The 26,414-nt window shown below is 34.1% G+C and overlaps 3 protein-coding genes, 1 long non-coding RNA gene and 1 other non-coding gene across 8 annotated transcripts; 4 read left to right on the top strand and 1 right to left on the bottom strand.

Annotated features, from left to right (window-relative positions):
* The first annotated feature begins 3,879 nt into the window (after positions 1-3,879).
* TRNAR-CCU (transfer RNA arginine (anticodon CCU)) lies at positions 3,880-3,952 on the top strand. The gene has a single exon. It is a non-coding gene; the product is annotated as a tRNA-Arg (tRNA).
* A 1,783-nt stretch (positions 3,953-5,735) lies between these two features.
* On the top strand, positions 5,736-7,995 carry LOC107905617 (agamous-like MADS-box protein AGL104). Of its 3 annotated transcripts, none has more exons than XM_016832311.2 (10): positions 5,736-6,033; positions 6,236-6,289; positions 6,421-6,436; positions 6,541-6,602; positions 6,712-6,742; positions 6,828-6,889; positions 7,023-7,122; positions 7,216-7,266; positions 7,350-7,473; positions 7,560-7,995. In XM_016832311.2, the coding sequence occupies exons 1-10, from the start codon at positions 5,849-5,851 to the stop codon at positions 7,577-7,579; spliced, it is 705 nt and encodes a 234-aa protein (XP_016687800.1). In that variant the 5' UTR covers positions 5,736-5,848; the 3' UTR covers positions 7,580-7,995. The 3 variants fall into 3 exon arrangements, with proteins under 3 accessions (XP_016687800.1, XP_016687798.1, XP_016687799.1); XM_016832309.2 differs by having other exon boundaries at positions 5,742-6,033; positions 7,350-7,477; XM_016832310.2 differs by having other exon boundaries at positions 5,743-6,033; positions 6,715-6,742; positions 7,350-7,477.
* A 3,857-nt stretch (positions 7,996-11,852) lies between these two features.
* LOC107905616 (putative cyclin-A3-1) lies at positions 11,853-14,647 on the top strand. 2 transcript variants are annotated; one of them, XM_041094163.1, is made up of 8 exons: positions 11,853-12,505; positions 12,827-13,059; positions 13,160-13,238; positions 13,347-13,423; positions 13,535-13,568; positions 13,666-13,815; positions 13,899-14,033; positions 14,127-14,647. In XM_041094163.1, the coding sequence occupies exons 1-8, from the start codon at positions 12,149-12,151 to the stop codon at positions 14,232-14,234; spliced, it is 1,173 nt and encodes a 390-aa protein (XP_040950097.1). In that variant the 5' UTR covers positions 11,853-12,148; the 3' UTR covers positions 14,235-14,647. The 2 variants fall into 2 exon arrangements, with proteins under 2 accessions (XP_040950097.1, XP_016687797.1); XM_016832308.2 differs by having other exon boundaries at positions 11,871-12,505; positions 13,163-13,238.
* A 615-nt stretch (positions 14,648-15,262) lies between these two features.
* LOC107905613 (zinc finger protein 7) lies at positions 15,263-15,790 on the bottom strand. The gene has a single exon (XM_016832307.2). It carries the CDS (start codon positions 15,788-15,790, stop codon positions 15,263-15,265), a length of 528 nt encoding a protein of 175 aa, XP_016687796.1.
* Positions 15,791-19,219: 3,429 nt separating this feature from the next.
* LOC107905614 (uncharacterized) lies at positions 19,220-21,605 on the top strand. Its single transcript, XR_001686563.2, has 3 exons — positions 19,220-19,374; positions 19,463-19,525; positions 21,182-21,605. It is a non-coding gene; the product is annotated as an uncharacterized lncRNA (long non-coding RNA).
* Positions 21,606-26,414: the final 4,809 nt, after the last annotated feature.

The following is a 26,414-nucleotide window of genomic DNA, read 5'->3' as shown; positions in this document are numbered from 1 at the left end:
AATAAGTTCATATGGCTAAACTTTTATGATTAATTGTTAATGTGGGAATGATATATTGTATCAATTCGTATATTGTTGTTGAATTATGATTATGGTAAAAATGAGAAAAAATGAGATTGTTAGTTCAAATTAAGGGATACACAGGATTGAGTACATATGTTCGGTAATCAGTGATGAATTGACGAATAAGTCTATGGTGAATCCATGGCAAATTGTGAAAAGTAGGTATGGTGTTTCAGTGAAAAAAACCATACTGAGTTGTGAAAAGTAGGTATGGTGTTTCAGTGAAGGAAACTATACTGAGTTATAGCATTGTAAAAGATTCAAGCAAATCGTGGCATCGGGTAAACGATGTACTCAAATATGTAAGACGATCATTAATTTGACAAGTATTTAAAAATACAATTGAAGCCAAATGTTGGAATATAAGTTGACATCTGATATTGAGTTTGATTGAGTAAATTCATTGTTTGAGATTATGGTTGGCAGAAAATGTTGAATTTTTATTTGTTTATTAATATTGTTAGTGAAATTTTGGTAAGATTTTATTATGAGCCTATGAACTTACTATGTAATACCCCGAAAATTACTATAGTAAGAAAGTAGGTATCCTTGATAGTAAAATAAGGAAATAAAGTGACAAAAAGGGAAATTTTGAGTTATGGCAACATTAGGAATTATATTATGACATATTAATTCAAGAAAGGATTAAATCGCAAAAGTGAGAAAAGTTTTGTTGCCCAAGAGTAAATACTCAAAATTTGAGGGGTTAAAGTGTAAATACAAAAAATTTGAAGGACCAATAGTGTAAATATTTTAAGGGTGGAATATCTAGAAACTAAGGAAAATAGATGAATTAGGACCAAATTGAAAAGGTGAAGAATTTTGAGGGACTAAATCACAATTTTACAAAATTAAATGATGACTCAATGATGGAATTTTTAAAGATTATAAAGGGAAAAATGGTCAATTAGAAGAGAGAGAAATCTAAAAGGCAATGATGATGTTGGAGATATTTTAGATTAATTAATTAAATAAATATTAGTTTATTAATATCTTAATTTGATTTTTAAATGATATTTTATTATTTTATTTAGTATATATATAAGAAAAGGAAGATGAAGAGTCACCATCCCACTATTTTTTCCCATGCACCAACGTGAGAAGAAGAGAGAAAGAAAGTTTTGCTTTCTTTATAATTTGGTCCTTCTACCAAAAATTCACCATTTTCACCTAGAAATCAAAAGAATTTTCATATCCATCAAGAGAGAAAGATAACAAGGAGACTATGGGGAGCTAGAATATCAAGTTAGATTCAAGAAAGAGAAGCTGGAGGAGAGAGAAAATCAAGTTAAAGGTTGAAACAAATAGGACAAGGTAAGAACATCAAGATTTCAATATATATTTAAGTTTGATATTATTGAAAAAGCATAGAAATGATGTTATAGTAGAGTTTTCTTATATAAGGTCTTATGTTCTTGATATATTAGTGAAGGGAAATAAGCGAAAGTGATGAGAAATATTATATTAGTGAAGGGAAAACTTTTTTTCTTTCTCTCTTCTTCTCATGTTGGTGCATGGGAAAAAATGGTGGGATGGTGACTCTTCATCTTCCTTTTCTTATATATATACTAAATAAAATATTAAAATATTAATAAACTAATATTTATTTAATTAATTAATCTAAAATATCTCCAACATCATCATTGCCTTCTAGATTTCTCTCTCTTCTAATTGACCATTTTTCCCTTTATAATTTTTAAAAATTCTATCATTGAGTCGTCACTTAATTTGGTAAAATTGTGATTTAGTCCCTCAAAATTCTTCACCTTTTCAATTTGGTCCTAATTTATCCATTTTCCTTAGTTTCTAGATTATTCCACCCTTAAAATATTTGCACCATTGGTCCTTCAACTTTTTCATATTTACACTTTACCCCCTCAAATTTTGAGTATTTACTCTTAATCAACAAAACTTTTCTCACTTTTGCGATTTAATCCTTTCTTGAATTAATATATCATAATATACTTCCCAATATTGCCATAACTCAAAATTTCCCTTTTTGTCACTTCATTTCCTCATCTTACTATATCAAGGATACCTACTTTCTTACTGTAGTAATTTTCGGGGTATTACAATAGTAATTTTCGGGATATTACATAATTAATTTTAAAAGTAAATTTTTATGCTCCGAACTAGTAAGTTAAGTCAGGTAACGCCTTGTGCCCGACTCCGGCAAAGGTCTCGGGTAAGGGGTGTTACAAGGCGTGTGTCCCCTATACCTTAGAAAAAATTTGAGATTTTGCGAAAAATTCTCTGAGTTTCCGATTTAGTCCCGACTTATTTCTAATGTATGTTTTGGGCCTCAAGGGCTCATATAAGAGATGATATGATAAATTTATGTACGGGTTAGGGGTGTTACAGTGGGAGAAGATGTGTGTTGCTCAAACGTATATACTGCAATTGATAGGGGTACTTATGTCGGATGGAAAAAAAAATAAAGTTCACATGATGTACTTGTCTTTATTGGCTGATTTGCAAGTTGTCCATTCGTACAGTTGGGGTTCAACAGTATTAGCAACGTTGCATCGTAAATTTTGTCGGGCGATAAAACATGATACCCAATATATAGGCGAGTGCATGATACTGCTGCAGTTTTGGGCACTATACAGGATGTCGTTTATTGCATTAGTGAGCCACCAAACACGCGTGTTCCCACTTGTAAATAGGTAAAAAAAAAACTTCGATCAATAATTTTATTTTATTTATGAAAATATATTCTAACAAGTTGCTTTATTTTTGGATTGTTTACTTGCCTGGGTATCGAGAAGTTCAAAACCATCATTGTCTACCAACAGATGATTGAGGCATACGCCGTGGAGGAGATAAATTTTCCAAGATAAAATTATATCCATGTCATGTAATTATTTTATTTATGTTATTTGACTCATGTCACTATAACAATGTTATTAATTGTGCAATTCGTATGGATGTCATATACTGCGTTGGACATTACGCCTCTCATTTCCTCGTTGGCTCACCAACATTCACTCGTGTGGTGCATTAACACACCAGTGTTTAATTTTTCAACCGTTGAGTGGTACAATGGGGATCGAGTTCTGTGATAATTCGGGTGCAAACAAGATGTTTTGGTTGTTCCACAAAACTTCGACAATGTCTACGAAATTAATAAGAAGGGAAAATAAGCAAATAATTTGGCATTGGAGCATCAACAATATATTGTATTGTGGAACACCCGAATGGAGAGGAAGCTTCGATTCGAATCTTATTTGTTTAATTTGACACCCAAGGTCCACTTACCAACATTAGTACATGGAGAACGAGTGGTGGTTAGTTTATGGTACAAAGCAGACCGAGTCAATCACATCGGCCTCTTGCTCCCCAACTCGAGCCCGAGCCCGAACCTGCGAGGTCATACTTACAACTGGAGGGTAGTTCTTATCATTTGGAGTAGCGCTTTGACAGTTTTGCTCCGCGGTTCCAAGTTTACCTATATCATCCGGAGATGCTCGATGGCACCATTTATTTTTTTGGTTTTTTTTCCATTGGTATAATTGTATTTTCATGAGTATTTTAAAACAATACATACGAGTGTCATTTGATATAGTTGTGGCACCAATAAAAAAATATTTCAAAAAAAATCAAATGATTATGTGATGATTGACTAACAAAGGAGTGTGGTGCCATCGATGTGTTAGGTGGCACCGACGAGTGCTGTAGCAAACAGCCCATTTCCATAAATAATTTGTCTCCACGTAATTAATTAAATTTAATATTATTTTTATAGAAAAATATCCAAGAGACTAATGGTTCGTCTAACTTTCATTTTAAAATTATTAGTTTATATAAATTAACAAGGCGCTTGTAGCTCAGTGGATAGAGCGTCTGTTTCCTAAGCAGAAGGTCGTAGGTTCGACCCCTACCTGGCGCGATTCAATATTTTTGCAAGGAGTTTGTTTTTATTTTTGGCATCCTCCAACAAAATGAGCCCTGGCAGCCGAAATAATTTAACAACTAATTTTAAATTGCACAGTTAACTCATACATGCTGAAAGATATATACTAACAATACAGATTTTATTCACAGTCGAAACTAAATCCAACGAACATTAGATATCATTACTTGTGTAAGAGTCAAGTTTTGGTACAATTCTAATAATATTAATTCCTTCAAATAACAACTTTGGTGTCAAATTCCTTCCATTTTAGGGTGAAAAGACTGACTAATTGTAAATTCTGATCAAACTAGTGGATGATCTAATGAAAAGAACACAAGCCAACTGACCTCATTGGAATTAATACGTTTATGAGTTCCCTTGAAAAAAACTATATATTTCTGGTAAGCGGCAGAGCTATATCTTGACATTCAATGGCGTGCGTCTGTGTTTGTTGGGTGTCTGGAGAGAAACAAAACAAGACAAAGATTGCCTGCTAGAAATATGCAGAGGGGATCACACGTGTGGTCAGTTACTGGTACCAGGAAAGACACGGCAAAATCATTGCTTCGAAGAGAACAAGAAAAGGGAGACACGTTGCTAATTTGTTTGGCTTTTTTCTTTAAAGGGTTGTCATCTTTGTCAAAGAGGTCAAAGAAAAATACAACTGAAAGTGTGACACCATGTGCTGCCTGAGACCCCTTTCATCATGCATTCTTATAATTTATCTCGATCAGATCAAAACCAGAAACAAAGATGCTTTCCTCCAGGATGTGCATCAATCGAATTCTAGTTACGATGGTCGATTTCTCTTGTTTTCTGATTTCACTCGACGAGGAATATGGGTTTTGAAATTTCTTGGGAGATACCCTTTACTGTTTATTAACAACTGTGTGATTATCAAGTCAAGGAATATATATATATATTATAATTTTGATGTCTATGTTGATTGTTATCCACGAGGATTATATGTTGTGTCAGTTTTATATTATGAAATATGAATTCATCTATAATAATTAATTACTATAATTGATACCATGAATCCTCTGTTGTATTAATTTTATATGAAAAGTGATGATCTCTCTTATTACGAAATATAAATTCATCTATAATAATTAATTACTATAATTGATACTGATTACTAAATATTATGAGGTTTTTTTTTATAATCGAGGTTGCTAAGATTATTGAATTCAACTTTTTATACCTACAACATAAAACTTTTATTATTTAATCAAGAGATTATTAACGTCAATTTCATTTAATTCAAAGTTGATATTTTAATATTTCTTAATAAAAAGGTATGAGTTATAAAATTTTCAATTCAATTATATCAATTAAACACATTTTGATTATAGTTCAATCATTTGACTGTTTGTTATACGTAGAATCGTGATTCCACCATTCACACCAAAGAGTAAAGAGCTCGGAATGAAGAAGAATGAGTAGAGAGTTGTACAAATATATATAGCTAGCTAATCGACCTTGTTTATCGCATGTTAGCTATTAGGCTACAAACTTCATATTTGTTTGATACAGATGGCAGTTTCTTTGATTAAAAGTAACTGGCCACAGGATCACACCGCCATCTGTCTCGTCATCTTCTGCGAATTGCCTGACAGTGACAAAATCCATTGATTATTTCCCTCATCTCATCTCATCTATCCTTTTCAAACCTCTTCTGCTCCTTCAGTTATTGGCCGCCAAGAGGCTAACTACTATTAATGTAAATCCCAAAGCACTTCAGTATATATATTTAAGTGATGGTGTTTTTTGTCCTTTTTCAAATACACCATTTTTCTACTTAACCATATCCTCCTCAAACGGTGCAGATTTGTTCGAAAAAGAAAAGGAAGTAAAAGCCAGACCCGGGAAGGGGGGAATAACTAAGTGATGGGTAGAGTAAAGCTCCAGATCAAGAGGATTGAGAATACAACAAACAGGCAAGTCACTTTCTCAAAACGGAGAAATGGGCTTATCAAGAAAGCTTATGAACTTTCTGTTCTCTGTGATGTTGATGTCGCTCTTATCATGTTTTCCCCATCTGGAAGACTTAGTCTCTTCTCTGGTAATAAAAGGTCTGCTACAACCTACTACTTTTTTCATTTCTTAATTTTATCACTGCATATATTATATATCGTAATTGTTAAGTTGTCGCATCCTGATTATACACACACGTATATTAATTAAGATGATCAGAGAATAGGAACATAAATTGAATAGCTTTCTTATAATTAAGGAAAATCCTGTTATATCAGCTTTGGTTTTGTTGTACTGAAGCATTGAGGAGATTCTAGGACGGTATGTCAATCTCCCAGAGCATGAGCGAGGAAGGTAAGAGAAACCTCAGTTTAGATATTTTCTGTTTTCTTTTTTTGCCCCTAGTGAGAGATTTATGCGGTGTTAATATCGCCATGATTGATGTTGGTGTGTGTTGGCTTGCTACAATGCGACCATACATGAAGGCTGCGTAATAAGGAGGTATAGACGACACCCCCCCCCCAAAAAAAAAACATATATCAGTGCCTGTTACTTTTCATGGCTTTTAAATTAAGACGCAATTTTGTGTTTTAACATATTTGCAGTTCCCAATAAAGGCACTTGGTAAGCTAAGGGATGAAGCCGATCAAACCTCCCAACCAACCAGGTTTCGGATTCTTAATTTCGCCAAATCAAGTCCTCTGATTTCTCCTTTTTGTTTCTTCTAACTTGATTATAGTTTCCCTTTATATATTTTTTTGTCTTTGCTTGTGAAGCAGCCCGGAGTGCATCAATCCCCAACTTGAGGTAATTGGCGGAGAGAACATTATAATAGGATGCTAATAAATTGTTTGATTTCTTAGGTAATCACATCCTTTGACTTAAATTTTAGGAGTTTCAGCAAGAGATTATAAACTGCAAGTCTCGGATTGCCAATATGGAGAAACGATTAAGGTTACTTAAACTCTCGTACTAGCATTAATTTAGTCCATAGAACCTACATTAATCAAGACCCTCATCACATGATGCTCTTTTTGTTGGTTTTTTTTCCCCACTGAAATTAGCTAAACAAGAAAACTTGTTTCAGAATATTTGAAGGCGATGCTTCCGAAATCACAACGTTGATTCAGGCCGACTACCACGAGCAGATCCTGGAGGAAACACTGAAACAAGTGCGCTTACACAAGGTATAGAACTGCATATATAGCATTTAACTTTAGCTGCCTCTACATGGTATATAAATATATGCCGAAGTTAATGAAATTGTGGTACCCAAACAGCAAGTTTTAGAGGAAAAATTTACTTCTCCTGGTCCTCCGCCAACTACAAAGGTATTTTAATGAGTAAAATGCTCTTTTCATATACAGATTTTATATATTAGAAGTAATATTTCTAAGATTCAATATATTTCTAGGGAAAACTTCCACCAGAGGCTGGAGATGTAAATGGCTTTGTTACAACAAGTTCCAGCAGTATCTCCAATCATTTCTTGAACTTTTTGGATTCAAATGGTCTTCTTCCTCCAGGATGTGCATCAATTATGTACAGGCTTTACTGAAATATTTTTTTTCTTCGCTTGAAAAGAGAATTTTTTTTTAAACAGCTTTAATTTCATATTTTGCAGAGATGAGGCACCAGCTGTAGCTGAAATCTTACCACCACAGTCCACTGATCTCCTGAATGAAGAAGAAATAAATGTTGAGGAGCAGTTAAGCCTCGCAAGAGGTTTAGAGAACCACAATAATGTACAACGTCCTGAATTTGGACAAGTTATTGATGTCAACCTGTCCCCTTGGACTCAACTCTATCCAAAAGGTAGTATTTGGGGACCAAACAAACTAGTTCATGGTTGGGCTTTTGAAGCTTAATTGTCCTACTTCTCTTACAAACTTAGGGCCCCGGACAATTCTCCATATTGAAGGATATGGGGTAATATATAAAATCTAGAATTAGATTGCAGATTTTGATATTTTATACATGGAAATGAAACAAAAAATAACAAAGAAATGGATCATTGTTATGTTGTACTTTATATACAATACAATAATGTTTTTTAGCAATAGACATTATATTTTATTATCTTTCTCAATCATAAATGTATACATGAGAATTTATCATACAATTTTTAATTTTTTAAAATAATATTATTATAGGTTTTGATTGTATCTGTTCTTTTTGATATAATGTTTTGAATTATTCACAACTCCTTTGTAATCCATAAATGGGAAGATAATTTACTTCCGCGCACTCGAACCCATATCTTATCACATCGATATGACAATAATGTTTGTATCAAGACTCAATTGTTAATTTTTTTAAATTATTATATATTCTTCTTTATATTGAAATATTATATTAAAATTTATAGAGATGTTTGGGATCTGTTACGAAAAAACTGGGAGGTCGACTTGAGATAGTGCATATGTATGGGGAAAGTAATAGGGTGGCTGACAGTTTTGGCAACCTTTGCCGCAACAGGTTTTGGGGATCTATATTTCTGCTGTGTTCTTAATGTTTTGCATGATAACATTAATTGTTTAGCATCTAGGCTGGTTATTATGTAATTTCCATGCTCTTTACTAATTTTTGTTAAAAAAATAGAGAGCAAAGGGATCAATTCTATCTATGCCAATTTTGTTACTTTAATTTAGTGAGTTATAGATATGATAATATTTAAAAATGAAAATATATCTTATTGTTGACTTATTTTGTGGAAATATCACTGAAAATTCCATTAAACACATTTCAAAAGGTTTTACAATATATGATCAACCATTCCTTTATAGAATTGATCTTCCCTCAAGTCGATGGGTATTGTCTGAAGATTGGATTGATTAATTTGGCAGTAGATTATTAATGGTTGTTATTTGATTAAGTCGAGGTACCAGTTAGCTCTTGATATGTACACTAATTTATCTCTTGTTAGGGAGAATGGACCTTGGTTAAGGTTATGGAATGGACAAATTCCGTCAAAGTAAATAATTTTATATGGCGATGTAGGATGAACTATGTCCCAACCAAAATGAGACTTGTTGAAAAGCATTTTAATGTGAGCGATAGTTGTTTTGGTTGTGGGAATATGGAGACTTCGAATCATGTCCTTTTTTCGTGTTCTACAGCTTAATCAATCTACTATAAGGTGAATGGAGGGTAGTCGGAGTTGTTGACATAACAGGTGTTACAGATTCTGATCAATTCGACGAGTTTGTCTTATGTACGTTGTTATTTAACCATTTGTTGGAGCATGTGGATCCATCATAATTTGTTGATATGAAAGGGTACTAACTTGATGGTTGACGATATTGTTTGAGTGACGCATAAATTCTTATAGCAATGAGAAGTTGCATAGAATGTTTTCAACAGTACTTACGTACCACGACATTGGATGCTAAAACGACAGCCAGTTGAAGTCGCCCGATAGCTGGTAAGCTTAAATGTAACGTAAATACAACCTTTTTTCAGGAGGCAAGATAGTCAAGTTTTGTTGTGGTATGTTAAGTATGACTCCTATTTTCAGTCAAATTTGAGAAATAATCTTCTAGTTAAACTATGTTTATTTGTTTCAATCAAACATTAATTAGTTTATAGATTATTTTATTATTATTTGACATATGAATTTAGCCTATAAATAGGCTCTTTTACAACCTTAGGAAAAAAAATCTCATTTAGAGATTAGAACTCATAACACATTTAGAGAATTTTGTGTTTACATTTTGAGGGTTCTTTGTTTTCGGGATTTGGGGTTTAGTTTTATCTCCATCTTTTGTACTATTTGTTCTTTTGCCATTATAGTAAAATTATATTTGCCCGTGGTTTTTTATCCTCTTTGGAGGGGTTTTTCCATGTTAAATTTGTGTGTTCAATTTCTCAAATTATTCCGCTATTTTTGTTACTTGTTGCTTAATCGGGTCGATCCTTAACAAGTGGTATCAGAGCTAGTTCAATTTTCATAGATCAGCTAATTCAGATATGGCAGCAACAATGTTTGAAATTGAGAAGTTCGATAGTGAGACATTTCAATTTGTGGCAAGTTCAGATGATGGCAATTCTAGTTCAATCCGGTTTGAAAAAGGTTGTTACCGGGAAAAAGCCTGAGAATCTAAATAAAACAGAATGGGAAGAGCTAGATGAAAATACATTGTTTGCAATCTAGTTGTGCCTCGCGAATACGGTATTGCAGGAGGTATTGATGGAGAATACCTCATCCGCCTTGTGGAAAAGGTTAGAAACTCTTTATGCGACTAAGTCTCTGGCTAATCGTTTAGTGTTGAAACAACGTCTATTTACGTTTCGCATGAACGAAGGTGAGCTTCTTAGAGATCACATCAGTCAATTCATTACTCTTTTAAATGATTTAAAGAACGTTGAGGTTCATATTGATGATGAAGATCAAGCTATGCTATTATTGTACTCTTTACCCCCTTCATACAAGTCTTTCAAGGAGAACCTGATTTATGGCAGAGACAAACTTTCGTTCGAAGATGTGAAGGGTCATTTGTTGAGTAGAGCCAAACTCGACAATGAGCTTTATTTGGATAGCAAGGTAGATAGGCAAGCTTCCGTTTTGATGGCATCAAAGAAACGAGACAAAAGATGTCGCTATTGTAAAAAGTTAGGTCACGTCAAAGCAGATTGTTATAAACTGCGAAATAAAAGAGCTGCTGAGAGTAACGAGGAAGATGTAGCTGGTGCTAATTTGATCGATGAAAGCTGTGATGATTTCTTGTTAGTGTCTACGAGCGATAACTCCAAGTTCATGTCCGAGTGGATCCTAGATTCGGGATGTTCTTTCCACATGTGTCCCAATAGAGAATGGTTCTCCACATACCGTTCAGTTGAAGGTGGAGTTGTGTGCATGGGAAACGATTCATCTAGTAAGGTAATTGGTATTGGTATTGTTAAAATTAGGATACACGATGGGACGATTAGGACATTCTCAGATGTCAGGTATGTACCAGATTTACGAAAGAATCTCATCTCCTTGAGTATTTTAGACTTAAAGGATGCAGAATCAACATCGAGTCAAGCAACATTAAAGTATCTCGTGGAGCTCTCGTTTTGTTAAAAGGTAAAAGAACTGGCAGTCTTTATATTCTGGAAGGTTCTACAGTGACCGGTGAAATCGAACGTCCCTCGTCCGTTACAGAGTCGAAGTCAACTCGTTTGGAGCGAAGGCAACTTGGTCATAGGAGGAAAAAATGTATGACCGTTTCGTTGAAGAGAGATTCTCTTTTGGATGTAGGTTTTGAAAAGTTAGGGCACTGTGTTCGTGAAAATCAGACCCGGGTTAATTTTGATTTGGCAGTGTACAAGTCGAAGGCTAGAAGTCTTACAATTTCTAAGCACAGATTCGACTCAGTTAATTCCCTACATAGTTCAAAATAGGATTTGAATTTACCAACTTGTCGGTCTAGGATTATCTGTTTCTTTAATCCAAATTTACCAACTTGTCTTTTAGTTGGATAAAACAGGAAGCTAATAAGATGGCTCATTGCGTAGCGAGGGCGTCTGTATTGCTAACTCGGTTCCGTTAAAGGTTTTATCATCTATTAGTCATGTTGATTTAACTGTTACTCGGAAGAGAGTGGAGCATATAAAAGTGGGTGCATGGGTTTTGATCTGTTATTTGCTTGAAGCGTTTAATGAATGATATTTGAGTTTGTTAAAAAAATGTTAAATTTATAAGACTTATACCATGGCATTAAAACTTCTTCAAAAATAAAATGTAAACCAATTATAAAACTTACAGGCCAGCCTTTGAAGTGCATTGAATCGGGTTGGGCTTTATACTTTAGGCCTTCTAAGAGAAATTAAGAACAACTGGAAACTTGAAAGTAAAACACCCGCGGTGGTACGATTACCAAATCCCCCGCCTCCAAACCTCTCCTCCTTTGTTTTCAAATTTCAGAACCCAAAAAAGGAAAATCATTTAAAAAATAAAACATAGAGAAAGCCCGCAAAAAACAAATCCCCAAACTCAAAAAAACTTAAAACTGAGCGGTGGGTTTTATTACCAAATGCCGCCAACCCCCCCCAAGTTTTGAAAACAAAATCCCAAATGCCGCTTCTCATTTTTACTCCTTTTATTCCCCTCCCTCTTTCCCTCACTTCAACCCCATCTCTCTCCTCTCTTCGTTTCCAAGTCTTCCCCACGTCCTCTTTCTTTCTTTCTCTCTGCAACTGCAACTGGTTGGCTGAAGAGTGAGAGAGGCAATGGCGGATCAGGAGAACTGTGTGAGAGTGACAAGGGCCGCGGCCAGGAAGCGAGCTGCCGAGTCGGCGGGATTGATCGAAGGGAGAGTCATGAACAAGAAAAGGGTTGTCTTGGGGGACCTTTCCAACTTGTCCAATGTTGCTGTCTCTGCGAATAAAGTTCAGGGGAAGGAAAACAAAAAGAAGCAAGCTAAAGGGAAGCTGAAATCAAAGACGGAAGTCGCAAAGCCGAATTTGGAGGTGAAAACAGATGAGGTTTCAGTTGATAAACCGGTGGATATCGATGCTAAATCTGTTGACCCACAAATGTGTGGGTATTACGTATCTGATATCTATGAATATCTTCGCCAAATGGAGGTATTTTTCCTCTCTCATTCACTATTTTTTAAACATGGTCTTCTTAAGGTATCCCAAATTTATAGTGTCTTAAGCAACAAACCTTTTTAGATTGAAAAAAAAAAAATCTGTTTGCCCTTAGCCATTATTTAAAACTTCACGGGCTTTGATCTGGGATATTGCTTTACTCTGACCATAGTAACTAAAATAGGAAATTTGAGTTTGAATAAGATGTTAACGTTGGCAATAGGTTAGGGATATATTGGTAGTCAGTCTGTTACATTTAAGCTTCTCCGATCAGTTCACTAAAGGACTTTTTTTGGGTGATGCAATTAATATTAGGCGGATCCGAAGAGAAGACCTTTACCTGATTATATCGAGAAGGTACAGAAGGATGTAAGTACAAATATGAGAGGGATTTTGGTGGATTGGTTGGTGGAAGTTGCAGATGAATACAAGCTTGTTTCGGATACTTTATATATAACAGTTTCCTACATCGATAGATACCTGTCTTTAAATGCTCTCAACAGGCAAAGGCTTCAGTTGTTGGGTGTATCTTCAATGCTGATTGCCTCGTAAGCTTTTGACTTCTTTGGTAATTGGTGTTTTTTCTTTATTTGAAATTGTGGGATATGTTGTACTCACTTTTTGCTCTTTTTCCGTGATTTTTTCAAGTAGAAAGTACGAAGAAATCAACCCTCCAAATGTGGAAGATTTTTGCTATATAACAGATAATACATACAGGAAAGATGAGGTATTTTTTTTTCCTTCTTTATACTTGACTACATTTACCCTTTTCACTTTCCGTATGTATAGTACATTGCATGATTCATTGCCTGAAAGTTATTGCCTCAATTTGAAGATGGTGAAAATGGAGGCTGATATACTCAAGTCCTTGAAGTTTGAATTGGGCAATCCTACTGTTAAAACATTTCTGAGGTAAGAATGTTTTAGGATGTGGATTTATGTTGACAATACATATCAAGTAATGCCAATCACCAGAAACTTAATGCTTTGCTTCTGATTTTTGTTTTCTCTGATGTTTTTCAGGAGATTTACCAGGGTTGCACAAGAGGATTACAAAGTAAGAAAAATGTCTTTGTTTTTATTTTTTTGCATTTGTTAAGTCAAAGTTGTTAATATCTGTTATTGACTGTATAATTTCTTTTGATCTTCCTCAGGATTCCAGCTTGCAGCTAGAATGCCTTGGATGTTACCTTGCAGAGTTGAGTTTGTTGGACTATGGCTGTGTAAAGTTTTTACCATCAATGGTTGCTGCTTCTGTTATATTCCTTGCTAGATTCATAATTCAACCTAAGATGCATCCTTGGGTAAGAGTTTCTTCTTTCATGCCATTTTAGGTGTTGATTTGTCCATAGGTGGTGAATTTTTACTTACCATTTATGTCTTGCAGAGCTCTGCTGTGCAAGAGTACTCGGGCTACAAAGCCTCTGATCTAAAAGAATGTGTCCTTATCATACATGACTTATATTTGAGTAGAAGAGGAGGTGCACTTCAAGCAGTTAGAGAAAAATACAAGCAGCATAAGGTATGTACACTAAATACTATGCATTGATACAATAATCATTTATCTTGTCATGTGGTAGTCTTATTGAAATAACGTTGATTTCTTTGGGAGCAGTTCAAATGTGTGGCAACCATGCCTGCTTCTCCGGAGATTCCAGCTTCTTATTTTGAAGATGTTCAAGAAGTTGATGTTTCATATGTTGAAGATGTTCAAAGCTGTTAGAGTTTGACATATGCTATTTCTGATGTGTAACTTCTATAGAAGGCCTGGATGTGGGTGAAAAGAATATTTGAACTTAAAAGGGACTGGCACTTGAGCTTGCTAATTTTTTATTGGTTGAAGAACTCCTTATGGGTGTGGCATCTATGATGTAAGCGATTGTTGGTAGTGATACTAACTTGGCAAACGTTTTATCACATGAGCAGGACTTTAGTATGTTAATGATTCATAGAAATCAATATTGAAACATGTTGATTGACAGATTGTAAGTATTTCTTTTGGCTTCTACTGCTTTTGAAAAGTTGAAGAGTCAATCTCCAAGCTTTGTGGTTAACTGAATTATGTGAAACTGTTTTGTTGATAAATGGATGTCATTCTCTGGAAGCAATAAATATACATTTACCCTTTCTCTAAAATTAACTATATGTCCGGTTTTCATCTAATTGATAAGTTATCAGATCTAGTTCTGGTATAACAATTTGTTGAGATGTTAAAGACTTGTGATTGTTATTGTTGTACGGAAACTTCATTTTGGATTTGGGTTGTTTCTATATAACCAAACTTGGATCTTAAATTGTTATCCCTTTGCTTTCTGTTTGATAAATGTCAAGCCAATCAATTTTATATTTCTCAATTCCATCCCCCCCATGGATCTCCTGGCATAGGGTTAGGGAAAAAAATTGCAAGTTCTTTTATGGATAGCTGTTCTGAAGTGATAATCTATCGTTTTCAACCGGTTCGCACATAAGAAAGGTTATGCTTCTTGGGTTGGATATTGGAGTAGGGCGTTCATGCTCTGAAGTCAGAATTATGCTTCTTACCAAGCCAGTTATACTGCTATTAACGCAAAACTTTCTTTTGCAAGAAGTGATCTGTGCTTTGGAATTTTGTTCATCCGTGCAATATCGATAAAATGAACATATATGTGCTTTGGAAGTGATCGAAACATAAAGTTTTTGATTGTTAAAAGTGCACTAGAAACCTCATGAAATAGGCATTACAGAACATTTCATTAAATTTATGGAAGGAGATTATAACCGGAGGTCCAAGTCGATTTTTAGCAGCTCTTCTGGTGATTTCAAGGATTGCGAGTCCACATGATAACTTCCTGGCCAGTTCAAACTTGTATCTCTGTCAATGGATCCAGTCCGTGCCCCCACAATCTCTTTGTTGGAGTCATTGAATCTTGCAACCACAGGTCTCCAAGCTGTGTTCAGTTGGCGCACAAGTGAATGGGGATGAACACCAAGTGATCGGGACATTGGCCTATTTACAGGCAAACCCACCCTTGCTATCAGTCTCTCCGACTGATACCGTCTAACTACTCCCCTCTCCCGTTTGTGGGCGTTCTGGTGGCCACCGAGTGCTTGTGAACTGCAGAACTTCCTCCTGCAGAAGTTGCAAGAGAAGACCTTGTTGGGAACATATTTTGATTGGAAACCACTCTTTGGTGCAACAATATCTCCGTGCCTGCCGAGACTCAAGTTAAGCCACTCTGTTGAATTGTCTCCGTCGACGCCTTCATCCTGTCTTTCATCCATTTGATGATTGCTTTTCATTTCTGCCACTCCTCGAGTTGAAACCTGGAAGGTCTTAAAAGCTTTTTAAGATTAACGAAACTATAGGATCATCGAGGAACGCCCTACAATATGTAAGCAGATATGTAAAGGAAAAAGAAGTGGCAACAGAGATGTTTCCCAACTTTATCACGTTTCTCAGTGAATGGATCCATTTATTTCGAGTACTCTTGAGGCACTGTTCATGTCTTGTCACCTTTTTTTCCCCAGGAAAACCTTTTCTGTTTATATCATTTCATCGCACTTGGATTCCTAGCAATTCAAGAATCAGTGTGGTGCAACAACAATTTCGACACAGTCATATCATAATCTTCAAAAATTATACGAATTGCCTGCCATGATATATGTGTTACTCTTGTCAAAAGATTCCAATGCCAGGTTATGTTTAAAAGCAAAAGTTCATTCAGCGAGTTATCAGCTGTTCACACTAGCTAAACTAGCCTATCAACAGTCAATCCATAACTTTTTGTTGACCAGATGCTTGCTTTTGGCTATTAATGTGTCGTACAGGTATAATTTGATTGGACATAACAGCGTTTCACGACAGCGGCATTCCCTGGTGATATTGACAGTGCTTTCTAGTAGTACCAATAATATCTGGCCATGATGCTCCCTCACAACAGCACTCTCTATTGATAGTGCTTTCTGATGGTAGCATTATATGACGAAGACATTGTCCAGCAACAATGTTCTTTGGTGAAAACAGTGCTTGGATGAGTACACTCAAGGCGCCAATTAAGTACCAAGCTCTCATTTTGGTTTGATTTTCTGCAGCAAGGTTACAGATTGATAGATATTGATGCTTAAAACACCGTACTATATATACTTATCGTCGAGGTTTATATGTTCTCCAGCTGATTTAAGTACCAAAAGTAGTTCATACATGTCAACTTGCTGTAAAACCATACACCAAATGCCATGAAATGAGTGAACACTGTTTGGTCTCCTTTTCACGAGGTTTGATAGTTGCAACATCTCAGGTGGGGGCTGGTCCTATATAGATTTCCACGTTCTTTGTCGTTCCATAAAGAAACATTAATTCGACGTTCCCTCAACTCATGGGTGAACTGGAGGGTAATGCCAATGGAATACGTAGTTGTTTTCCATATGGCAAAGAGTCGTTTTAACTTTTAAGTTGGATATTTATATAGGCAAGTGCATTGACCACAACTTCATTAACAGTGTGGCATCCTATATGACATATGACTTGGATAGAGGGTGACCTAACTTGAATTTATCTTACATGTAAATTAAATATATGATGCTTGAAATTTAGAAAGTTTTGATACAAAATAAGTATAAAATGGTACGAGGATGAAAATAGAAGAATTGATGATAATTTTCATGTTTAGCTTCCCCGCTACATATACTCTCCCCAGCTGTGTTCCTCCATCGACCGAGGAACCCATAAGAAAAAAAAATCCTGAAATGAAGTTGGCAGCTTCGTAGGTACAAAGAATCTTGCTGTTTTGTTGCACTGAGACAGGGAATTATATCTGAACTAACAGGTTAAAGTGTGTGTGATGGCAATCCCTGATTAGGTGGTAAGTTGTTGCCGACTCTTGAAGATGAAGCTTGGTAGTGATGGAAAGGGAAGATTAGTGGATTGATGAGTCAGGGTAATGACGTTGAAGCGGAGGGGCTGTCGTCCCCATCGGCACCTTATCCTAAACAAAAAAGCAATAAGTTAGTGGGTGAAAGGGTCTGACATAATTGCATGTGGTGTTTCTCTCAAAATGGAATGCGCCAAAGTACCAAACACCCAACTTAATTCATCAAAAGACTGATGGGATGGTTCCCTAATGCATCATCCATCACTTCCTGAAACTCTCTCCCCTCAATGAACCACTCGATTTTGAAGCCTAAAAGCAGGACCGGAATTCAGCCTTTTCTGTCATAGTTCAACAACACATAACTAGGCTACAAATGCTTTTATTTTTGTATGGCGCAAATCTGAATAATGGGGGCTGCTGGGCTAATGAAACAAGGCCTTGTGTTGGGTGAAATTTTAGCTTTACATTTCCCCCGCTCAACGTTAATACTTAGAATTTCCAGTCAAAAACGTAAGCAGACGTATTAGTATTGATATTCCTACTTTTCAACGAATGCATAATTGTACTGGCCCAAATGCCCGTATGGACATGGTTCATCTAAGTTGAACAGTCGGGCCCAATTATGAGTTACGTTGGATGGTTTCCCTTAATTATTCGTTGGTTATTTTATTTTATTAAAAAGAGAATTAAATTTTGAAGGGATAGGCCAATAAGCTTTTAGCCTAGAAGACTTCAGACTACACCTAGAGTTTGAACTTGAGCTGAGTTGTAGCTTTAAAGGAAGGTAAGTGTTATTAAAGGTTAGTTTGAGAATGTTTTTGAAAATTGTTTTTGAAAAGTGACGTAGAAATGTGTTTTTAAGAAGTGTTTTTGAAAAGTTTAGTTTAAAATTTGAGTGTTTAGCATTACTCTCAAAAAATACTTTTGAGAAATAAAATGTCTATTTTAGACATGTTATTATCAAGTAACAAATATATATTTAAATAATATTTAAATTATTTAATATTATTATATTTTAGTAAAAATATAAAAAAAATTATTATAACTTGTTAATTTTTTAATATATAAAATATAAATTTTAAATATTTTTAAGCAATAAATATTAATTATTTACAAAATTTAATTAGAATAAATAAATTATATTTTAAATATTTAAATATAACCATTAAATATTTGTAATTAGTATTTTAAAAAATATTTTTTATTTTTAATTAATAATTTTAACATATTTGTAATAAAACACCAAAAAGAAAAAAAGAAAAAGTACTATGTTATTGGAGGAAAAACTAAAAATTTCAGCCAAAAGCAGCTTGTTTTAGCACAATTTTCCTTTCAAAAATACTTTTAGAGACAAACCTACTTTTTTTAAGCAAGACTATTTCTTTTCTTCACTAAATTTGACCTTAATCTCTACTTATTATTCAATTTAATAAATTGGATTCAATATCACCTTTTCGCCAAATTCGAGTATATAAGAAAACAAAACCGCCTTTACTCAGCGATATGGGGTACTTCATTTTCCATACAGTAGTCGGTTGAGTGGATATCGTAAATTCTGACTCTCCCCGCTACCTTGTCAAAAGTTTGTCGCGCAAGTTCCTCTGCTGGTCTCATCGCGATTCAACAGTTTGTTTTTACACTATTCTAAACTATAAGCTACACTATTTCGGATATGTATTCTAAATTTTTTATTTATTTAAAAAAATTACTTTTGGCATTTGCCTGGACATGAAACGTGCTTTTGCATGTGTAAGGAAAAGGTTCTATCCTATCCATATGGAAGAATGGCATGGCTCCACACACAGGGTAAAATCATAAGAGCCAAGATTTGTATACCAAAGAACTATCAGTTATCAAATTCCATAAATTGGAGGTGGAACTCCCCCCTATTTTAGGGACTGAATTCCATAATAGGAAGAAAAAAGATTCTAGGAAAGCACGCAAAAGCATATTCTACTGTACACAAAAAAACAAAAGTGTTCTTCTTCGCGAGATGCGTCCCATGTTTGCAGGGTATACGTCTCACACAAAACTACCATCTCTTTTTTCTGAATTTTCCTAACAAACCCCACTTTGCTTTCTCTGCTTACTGCCTTTTCAGTTTTCACTCCAATCCTCGTCATCATTGGACATCCCATTTTCTTTCTTTGATCGATCATATGCTGTAAGATCTTAAATCTCTTTTTCTCTCTTTTTTTCTCCCACGCTAAGAAGAAGAAAAAAGAAACCAGGATATATTTCACTCAAGGCAAATACAACATGCAGCACTTTCAACAGTCTTTTGTAACAACCTGTTTTTCAGTGGCGTCGAAAACAGTAGTTTTAGGGCCACCAAATTCGACAAGTAAATTTGTAAATATTATATTTAATATTTACGAGTTAATTGTGATTTTAAAAAGGTTTTTGATATAGTGATTTTTGTTGTATAAATGATTTATTAAGTTCAAGTAGTTTTAGAAAATGAGGTATCGAGATCTCGTTTCTATAAATCGAGCCGTAAATATTTTTATAAATATTTACAAAGTGTAATTAAGATGATATTAAATTTTTTGTTAGAAAATTTTATCGTTTCAATAGTTAATTAAGTAAAAAAGATTAAATCGCGTAAAGTGTAAAAATTGTGTTCTATAAGCTAAATGTATTAAATAGCTATAGAACTTTAATGTGGAAGTCCTTATATAGTAAATAGATCTATTAAAGGTGATAGTGGATGTGCATGGCTTGACATTAGTGTAATTTTTAAAGTTAGATAAAAGTAAAAATGTAATTTGATTATTAAATTAAATTAAATAAAAATCAAAATGTGCATATTAGATATGACATATAACTTGTGAATTGGTATTTTGCCATAATAAGCATATATGTATTTTGATACTAATAATTATGTGGTACAGTTGGTACCAAATGGTATGTTTTGGCAAGTGATTTACATGTTGTGTAATGATGCAAACTTAGTTAGAAGTTAATCAATTATTTTGGTCAAATTGAATACATGGTTATACATGTTTTAATGTTGTCATTTGAGGTGCCTTTGGGCATATTGATTGGATGTTATTATGCCATATGTATTTGACTTGATTATGCATGGTTTTGGTGCTTTTTAAGGGCTTAGGTATATGTGCAAAAGGGATTATCGGTACATGTTGAAAAGGGTGAGAATTATGGCTTGTAAAATAACCTATTTTCGTCCACATGGGCAAAGACATGGGCGTGCGTCTCAGCCGTGTGTGACACACGGCCGGGTAACACGACCGTGTGTCCTTTGTAGTTTTCAAAGGGTTGCAAGTCAAGTTTTACACGACCTAGCACACAGCCTGGCACATGAGCATGTGAGGTTATTTGAATGGTACACGGCCTGGCACATGAGCGTGTGGTTTGACCATGTGACCCAAGTCGATGAGTTACATGGGCACGAACATGGGGTGGGACACGGCCGTGTGTCCTTATTTCGAATGCCTACACGGCCTAAGACACGGGTGTGTCTCTTGGCCGTGTGAGTCACATGGCCTGGCCACACGGCCGTATGACCCCTGTAGTTTGTAAATTTTCATCTTTTCCCTGAAATTTCTATATGTTTTATATTTAGTCCTGATTTGTTTCTAATATGTTTTTAGGGTCTCGAGGGCTCGTATAAGGGATAATATATATGCTATTGATTGGTTTTGCTGTGATTGATGATATGAATTAAATGTTTTAAATTTTTTGATAGATCTGATATGTAAACTCTAGTAATGCTTCGTAACCCTATTCCGACGACGATTACGGGTTAGGGGTGTTACACTAATGATGAGAATGTTGGTACTCTCTGTGTTCGTGTCAGTCTTAGGGTATCAGAAGGAAGAGCCAATCGTTGTTGGCATGAAGGGTCATAATCCACCACATGATAAACACAAGCAACCTGTGAAGGTCAAGCAGCAGCACCACCAACGTTTTAGGCATTCCTTTGATGTATTCTATTCAAGCAAGAGGGAAGTTCCAAACGCTTTAGCTCTACTTCACAACCGTTGAAGCTTATTTTGATCAATAGTGTTTATGTTAATGCTTGTGACTTTGTGATGGATTAGTTAGAATATGGAACACGTGAATTGTTTTTTGGTGCATTTTGTCAACGATGGTGGGTTTCTTATGGGGGAACTCTGCTTTATCCTTATATGAACTGCAAGCAATGGTGGGGTTTTGCATTTCCAAAATCTTTGTTGAATTTTGTGGACTTCACCACACCATATGTGTAAATGAAATATATTACTAGTAAGTAATGAATAAAACTTTTTTTTTGATAGAATGAAGAAAACTTGGTCTAACAATTATTTGAGTGTGTGTTGCTTCCGTCGGCTAATTGCCACTTTCCAACACCAAAATTGTCGTTTACTTTATGTTACCCTCCATAGTTGATTTTCCTATTGTTTACTTTTAGGTTCAGACGGTTTTGGTGGTATCTAAGAATAATTTCTCTAAATGTAATACCTCGATATCTGACTCGATCATCGTGTTTGAGTCACAAGATGTCACATTTGTTACCGGAGCAACTATGATAAATTATATTCAATTTTATAACATTAAACATTCAAATACAAGTAATATAAGCATATGATACGATATATAATCATTTTCGGGTCATACACGAGCTTATGAAAGCTCTAATGCTAACCTGAGGTCGAATTAGGATCAAACTGTAAAGTTTTCAAAATCTCAAGTTGACATTTTAACTTCAGGGATTCCTCACCATGACGTAACTCACTAACTTGGTCACGTCATGACGACGCTAAATGTAACACCCCATACCGGACCCGATTGTCAGGTCTGAGCTATAGGATACCATATTCATTGTTGGAGCAAATATGATCAAATATATTCAATTTATACCATTATACATTTAAATACAAGTAATACATGCATATGATATGATATGCAATCATTTTTGAGTCTTACACGGGCTTATGAAAACTCTATTGCTAACTCGAGGTTAGATTAGGACCAAATCGTAAAGATTTCAAAATCTAGGGTTGACATCACGACTTCGGGGGTTCCTCATCACAATGCAATATACTAACTAGGTCTCATCACGACGATAAGGGTCTAACATTGTGACGTGACCGTCTGTTTGCAAATAGTCTAAAATGGCACCAACTTACACTTACCTAAATAACAATTCAACATTTCTAATGTATGTTTCCAACAAAATACATATGTTTCAAAAGTTCAATTCTATACAATAGTACCTTATTCACAAATGTACTAATACAATGCAACCATTTCATCAATACCATACAACTTATAAGCTAATTTTCATAGTGCAACCATTTAAGCATTTGACATATATATACATATTCAAATAGATCATAAACATATCAACTAATTTATGCATTTCAAATCTTGTGACCATTTCCAAAATACCAATTCTAACTTCACAAATAAACATGACCACATATTATGCTAAAATTAACTCAACCTAGGTACATAACAAAACGGAACTATACAAACATTGTTAAGTCAAAGATCTCTGGTTGGATGCTGGATTACGCTTAGGAACTTCAGAATTTACTTGCGTATGAGATAAAGCTTAGTGGTATTCCATGATTCAAGTCAATATAGCCAAATCACATACATACTTATGCCAAAAACTTTTATTACCACATAGCTTGCACATATCCATTTTGCACTTCAATTTATTACATAAGTACCTAAACATATCAGTCAAACTATTCAACATTAAGGTATCATTTCTCTCTTTTGTAACATATCAACTAATAACATAAACCTAACGATCAAATCATATAATTAAACTACGCCATATATGCATATACTTGTCATTTCATCTGTCATTCATTTCACATTATCCTCCATAAGCGTATACTTATTCAAACACAATCATCAACTTGTACGAACACACCCTAGGGCTCATTTTTAACTCATTTCGCATGATCTTGCACATGATGTCGAATATCGCATTTCATATGTGTGCAATTGTACCGAATCAATCACATTTCATTTCAATTTACCATGAATCCAAATTGTGTTTATATAACTCTATTAGCCATACACAGATTCAGAACGGATGTACAGATTTGTCACCCCGAGTGGCCCGACAACAATGACTCTAAACATGTACAACCATCCTGGGTTGCCTAGAAACGATGACTCAACATGTACATTCTACCACACCGAGTTGCCCGGCAATGATGGTTTTAAATCAATAGCCTGACCTTATGGCATGCCAACTATATCTAACTCTATCAGAACAACTAATAGGGTAACCAATTTTCTAATTTCATTATACGATTCAATTCATATTCCAACATTTTCAAATCATCATCATTTCACAGTTTCATCACATTTTATAACATGTTTCAATTCATTTTCAAACCACATATCACATTTCAATTAAATCATGTTACTTTCTATTTCATTCAATTCAGTCCACTATTTCGATATTCAATCCCAATCATAATAATTCAAGTCAAACAATGATTATTAACTCATCTCAATACCATAGTATGCAAAATATCATGAATATGCAATATCTGATTTGATCTCGAATCATAGAAATACAATCTAAAAGTTCGCGCCACTCGTCGTTGACTCTCGTTTTTCCTTTCCCTCTCGATGGCTCAGTGTTTTCTTTAGCTACGAATAATAATTGAGCAATGTCACAATATCAAAGTCCATCAAATCACATTCAAATATAAAGCTAAACATATTTTGTAATTTATTCAATTTAGTCCCTAAACCTGAGACAAACATAATTTCAGTATAGAGCTTTAAATTAAAATATGATTTCATGTTTATTCATTAAGGACATTATAATTTCTATTCTTATCACTATTTCATATTGTATTTTTATTTTATTCAATTTGGTCCCTAATATACAAAGCTAACAATTAAGCTTTACAATTTAGTCTTTTTCATAATCTAAGCTTAGTTTCTATTAATTTCACACCTAATTCATCCAATTCTCAACAACAAAAACTTATCAAAATTTCAACAATTAATCAAATTGATACATGGACAAGGTAAATCAAGCTCCCATGATCATAATTCTATAAAATTGACATAAAACTAGCTTAATTTACATTGTTAATTTGTAATGGTTGAATGCTTTTAAGCTCAACAATGGTGGTTTTTGTTTTCCTTCAAGTGGACGGTGAGGCTTGATAAAGATGCTAGTTTGGTTTCATCTTTCCACGAACTTTAATACATATACATTAATTAAGATTTATTTAATCTACTTTAATTAAGTTAATTTACATTTAATCATGTTTATTTTTTTTCTTAATTAGTCTAAGTGGGAACATCATCATGTGATTAGAAATGGTTAAATGACCAAATTTGCCCATTTGGTTAATTGCTATATAGGTTTTCAAGCCTTTTCCTAATTAAAACTCTATAGCGATTGAACTTTTACAATTTAGTTGTAACACCACGATACCCGATCCAATCGTCGGGTCCGAGCTACAAGATGCCACATTCGTTGCCAAACAACTACAATCAATCATATTCAATTACATACTATTAGACATTCAAATACGAGTAACACATATGTATAATATGATATGAAATAATTTATGGATCTTATACGAGCTTACAATAGTTTTTTTGCTAACTTGAGATCGAAATAGAATCAAATTGTAAATATTTTAAAGTACCAAGATATTTTGAATTGTTAATAAATATTTTAGTAAAATCAATTGGGAATTGAATAGTTAATTTTTAAAATTAATTTTATAGTGCATAATTTAAATCTCTAACACATATTAATATAAAAAAGTAAAATATGTATCACGATTAATATATCAATATTATTTTTTTTCCAAAATTATGAGTGTGATTTTGATCGAATATATTGAAACTTGTTGTATACTAATTAATTGTGAGCTTATAAGAAATAATATAAAATTGGGTATATATATGAGTATGCAACCAATTAACAAACATATAGAGAGAGTTAGATAAGCCTTTCTAGGATTTTGTAATTCAAGAATTAAAGAGAGGGTTAGATATGTTGGTTTGGAACTTGATAAAATATATATTTTTAATATAAAATTTTGTATTAAAAATTACATTTTCTTTGATGTAATCACGTGTTTTCATTCGTTTATAGTGTAAAATTGATCTTGTCCAAGTTGGGAGTGATATTCAAATAAAACCCTTTTAATAGTGAATTCGAACTTGATTTAGGGACGAAATTCATTTTCACTCTCTCTAATTACTTGTTGATTTAATATCAATTACATGAAAACAAAAACCCTTTGTAGCTAAAAGAACACATGAAACAAAAGATATTAAAGTTTTAATTAAAAATACATATGAAATATTTATTAGTTGAAATAAAGAAACAAAAAAAATTAATATTTAAAAGTTGGAAAAGGTTTTAGGATTTGATAAAATATATGGTTTATTGTAAAAATTTGTATTAAAAATGAAATAAACATATGCATTTTTCAAAAAAAAAATTGAAAGAAAGTTGGTCTAGAATTTGATAAAATATATTTTTAATGTAAAATCTTGAATTAAAAATGACGTAATTTGAAATAATTTAATATTTAAACATTAAAAAAGAATATCAGATGAAACTCAATATTTTATTGATTTTAATTAAAAGTGTGACATTATGTTAGTCAAAACAATTCAGATTTACATTCACATCATTTTACAAAGTTAATTTCATAATCGTCGTTAAAAACAATAAACCAGAAATACAAACATTCATAGTGCACTGCTGATGGTTAATGCCTGGGCCATCCACAGGGATCCTAGTATATGGGAAGACCCAACCGAATTCAAGCCTGAAATGTTTGAGGGAAGTTCGGAAGAGAAAGAAGGATCGAAATTTCTTCCATTTGGACTTGGGAGGAGAGCCTGTCCTGGCGCTACCATGGGCTTGTGTCACGAACTTAAGATTCTTGCCTCAGAATCCGTGCGGCCTTAGGCAGTTTCTTACTCCAAAACGCCTAAGTCAGCCTAACTTCCACAAAAGAAGGATTCAACAGAATTCCTCCCAAAAACACAACTCAAGCGAAAGCAACTCAAAGCCAACAAGATGAAGGAAAAATGGG

This window comes from Gossypium hirsutum, chromosome D05, assembly GCF_007990345.1.
Source record: "Gossypium hirsutum isolate 1008001.06 chromosome D05, Gossypium_hirsutum_v2.1, whole genome shotgun sequence".
Classification (NCBI taxonomy): domain Eukaryota; kingdom Viridiplantae; phylum Streptophyta; class Magnoliopsida; order Malvales; family Malvaceae; genus Gossypium; species Gossypium hirsutum.
This window is presented reverse-complemented; position numbering and strand designations above follow the sequence as displayed.

Bases quoted from the DNA above. Each gene is read 5' to 3' on its own strand.
- LOC107905617 (XM_016832309.2), top strand. From the start codon at position 5,849: ATGGGTAGAGTAAAGCTCCAGATCAAGAGGATTGAGAATACAACAAAC. The intron at 6,743-6,827 runs GTAATTGGCGGA...CTTAAATTTTAG, and splicing joins GCATCAATCCCCAACTTGAG to GAGTTTCAGCAAGAGATTAT. The intron at 7,478-7,559 runs GTACAGGCTTTA...CATATTTTGCAG, and splicing joins CCAGGATGTGCATCAATTAT to AGATGAGGCACCAGCTGTAG.
- LOC107905616 (XM_041094163.1), top strand. From the start codon at position 12,149: ATGGCGGATCAGGAGAACTGTGTGAGAGTGACAAGGGCCGCGGCCAGG. The intron at 12,506-12,826 runs GTATTTTTCCTC...AATTAATATTAG, and splicing joins AATATCTTCGCCAAATGGAG to GCGGATCCGAAGAGAAGACC. The intron at 13,239-13,346 runs GTATTTTTTTTT...CTCAATTTGAAG, and splicing joins ATACATACAGGAAAGATGAG to ATGGTGAAAATGGAGGCTGA.
- LOC107905613 (XM_016832307.2), bottom strand. From the start codon at position 15,790: ATGAAAAGCAATCATCAAATGGATGAAAGACAGGATGAAGGCGTCGAC.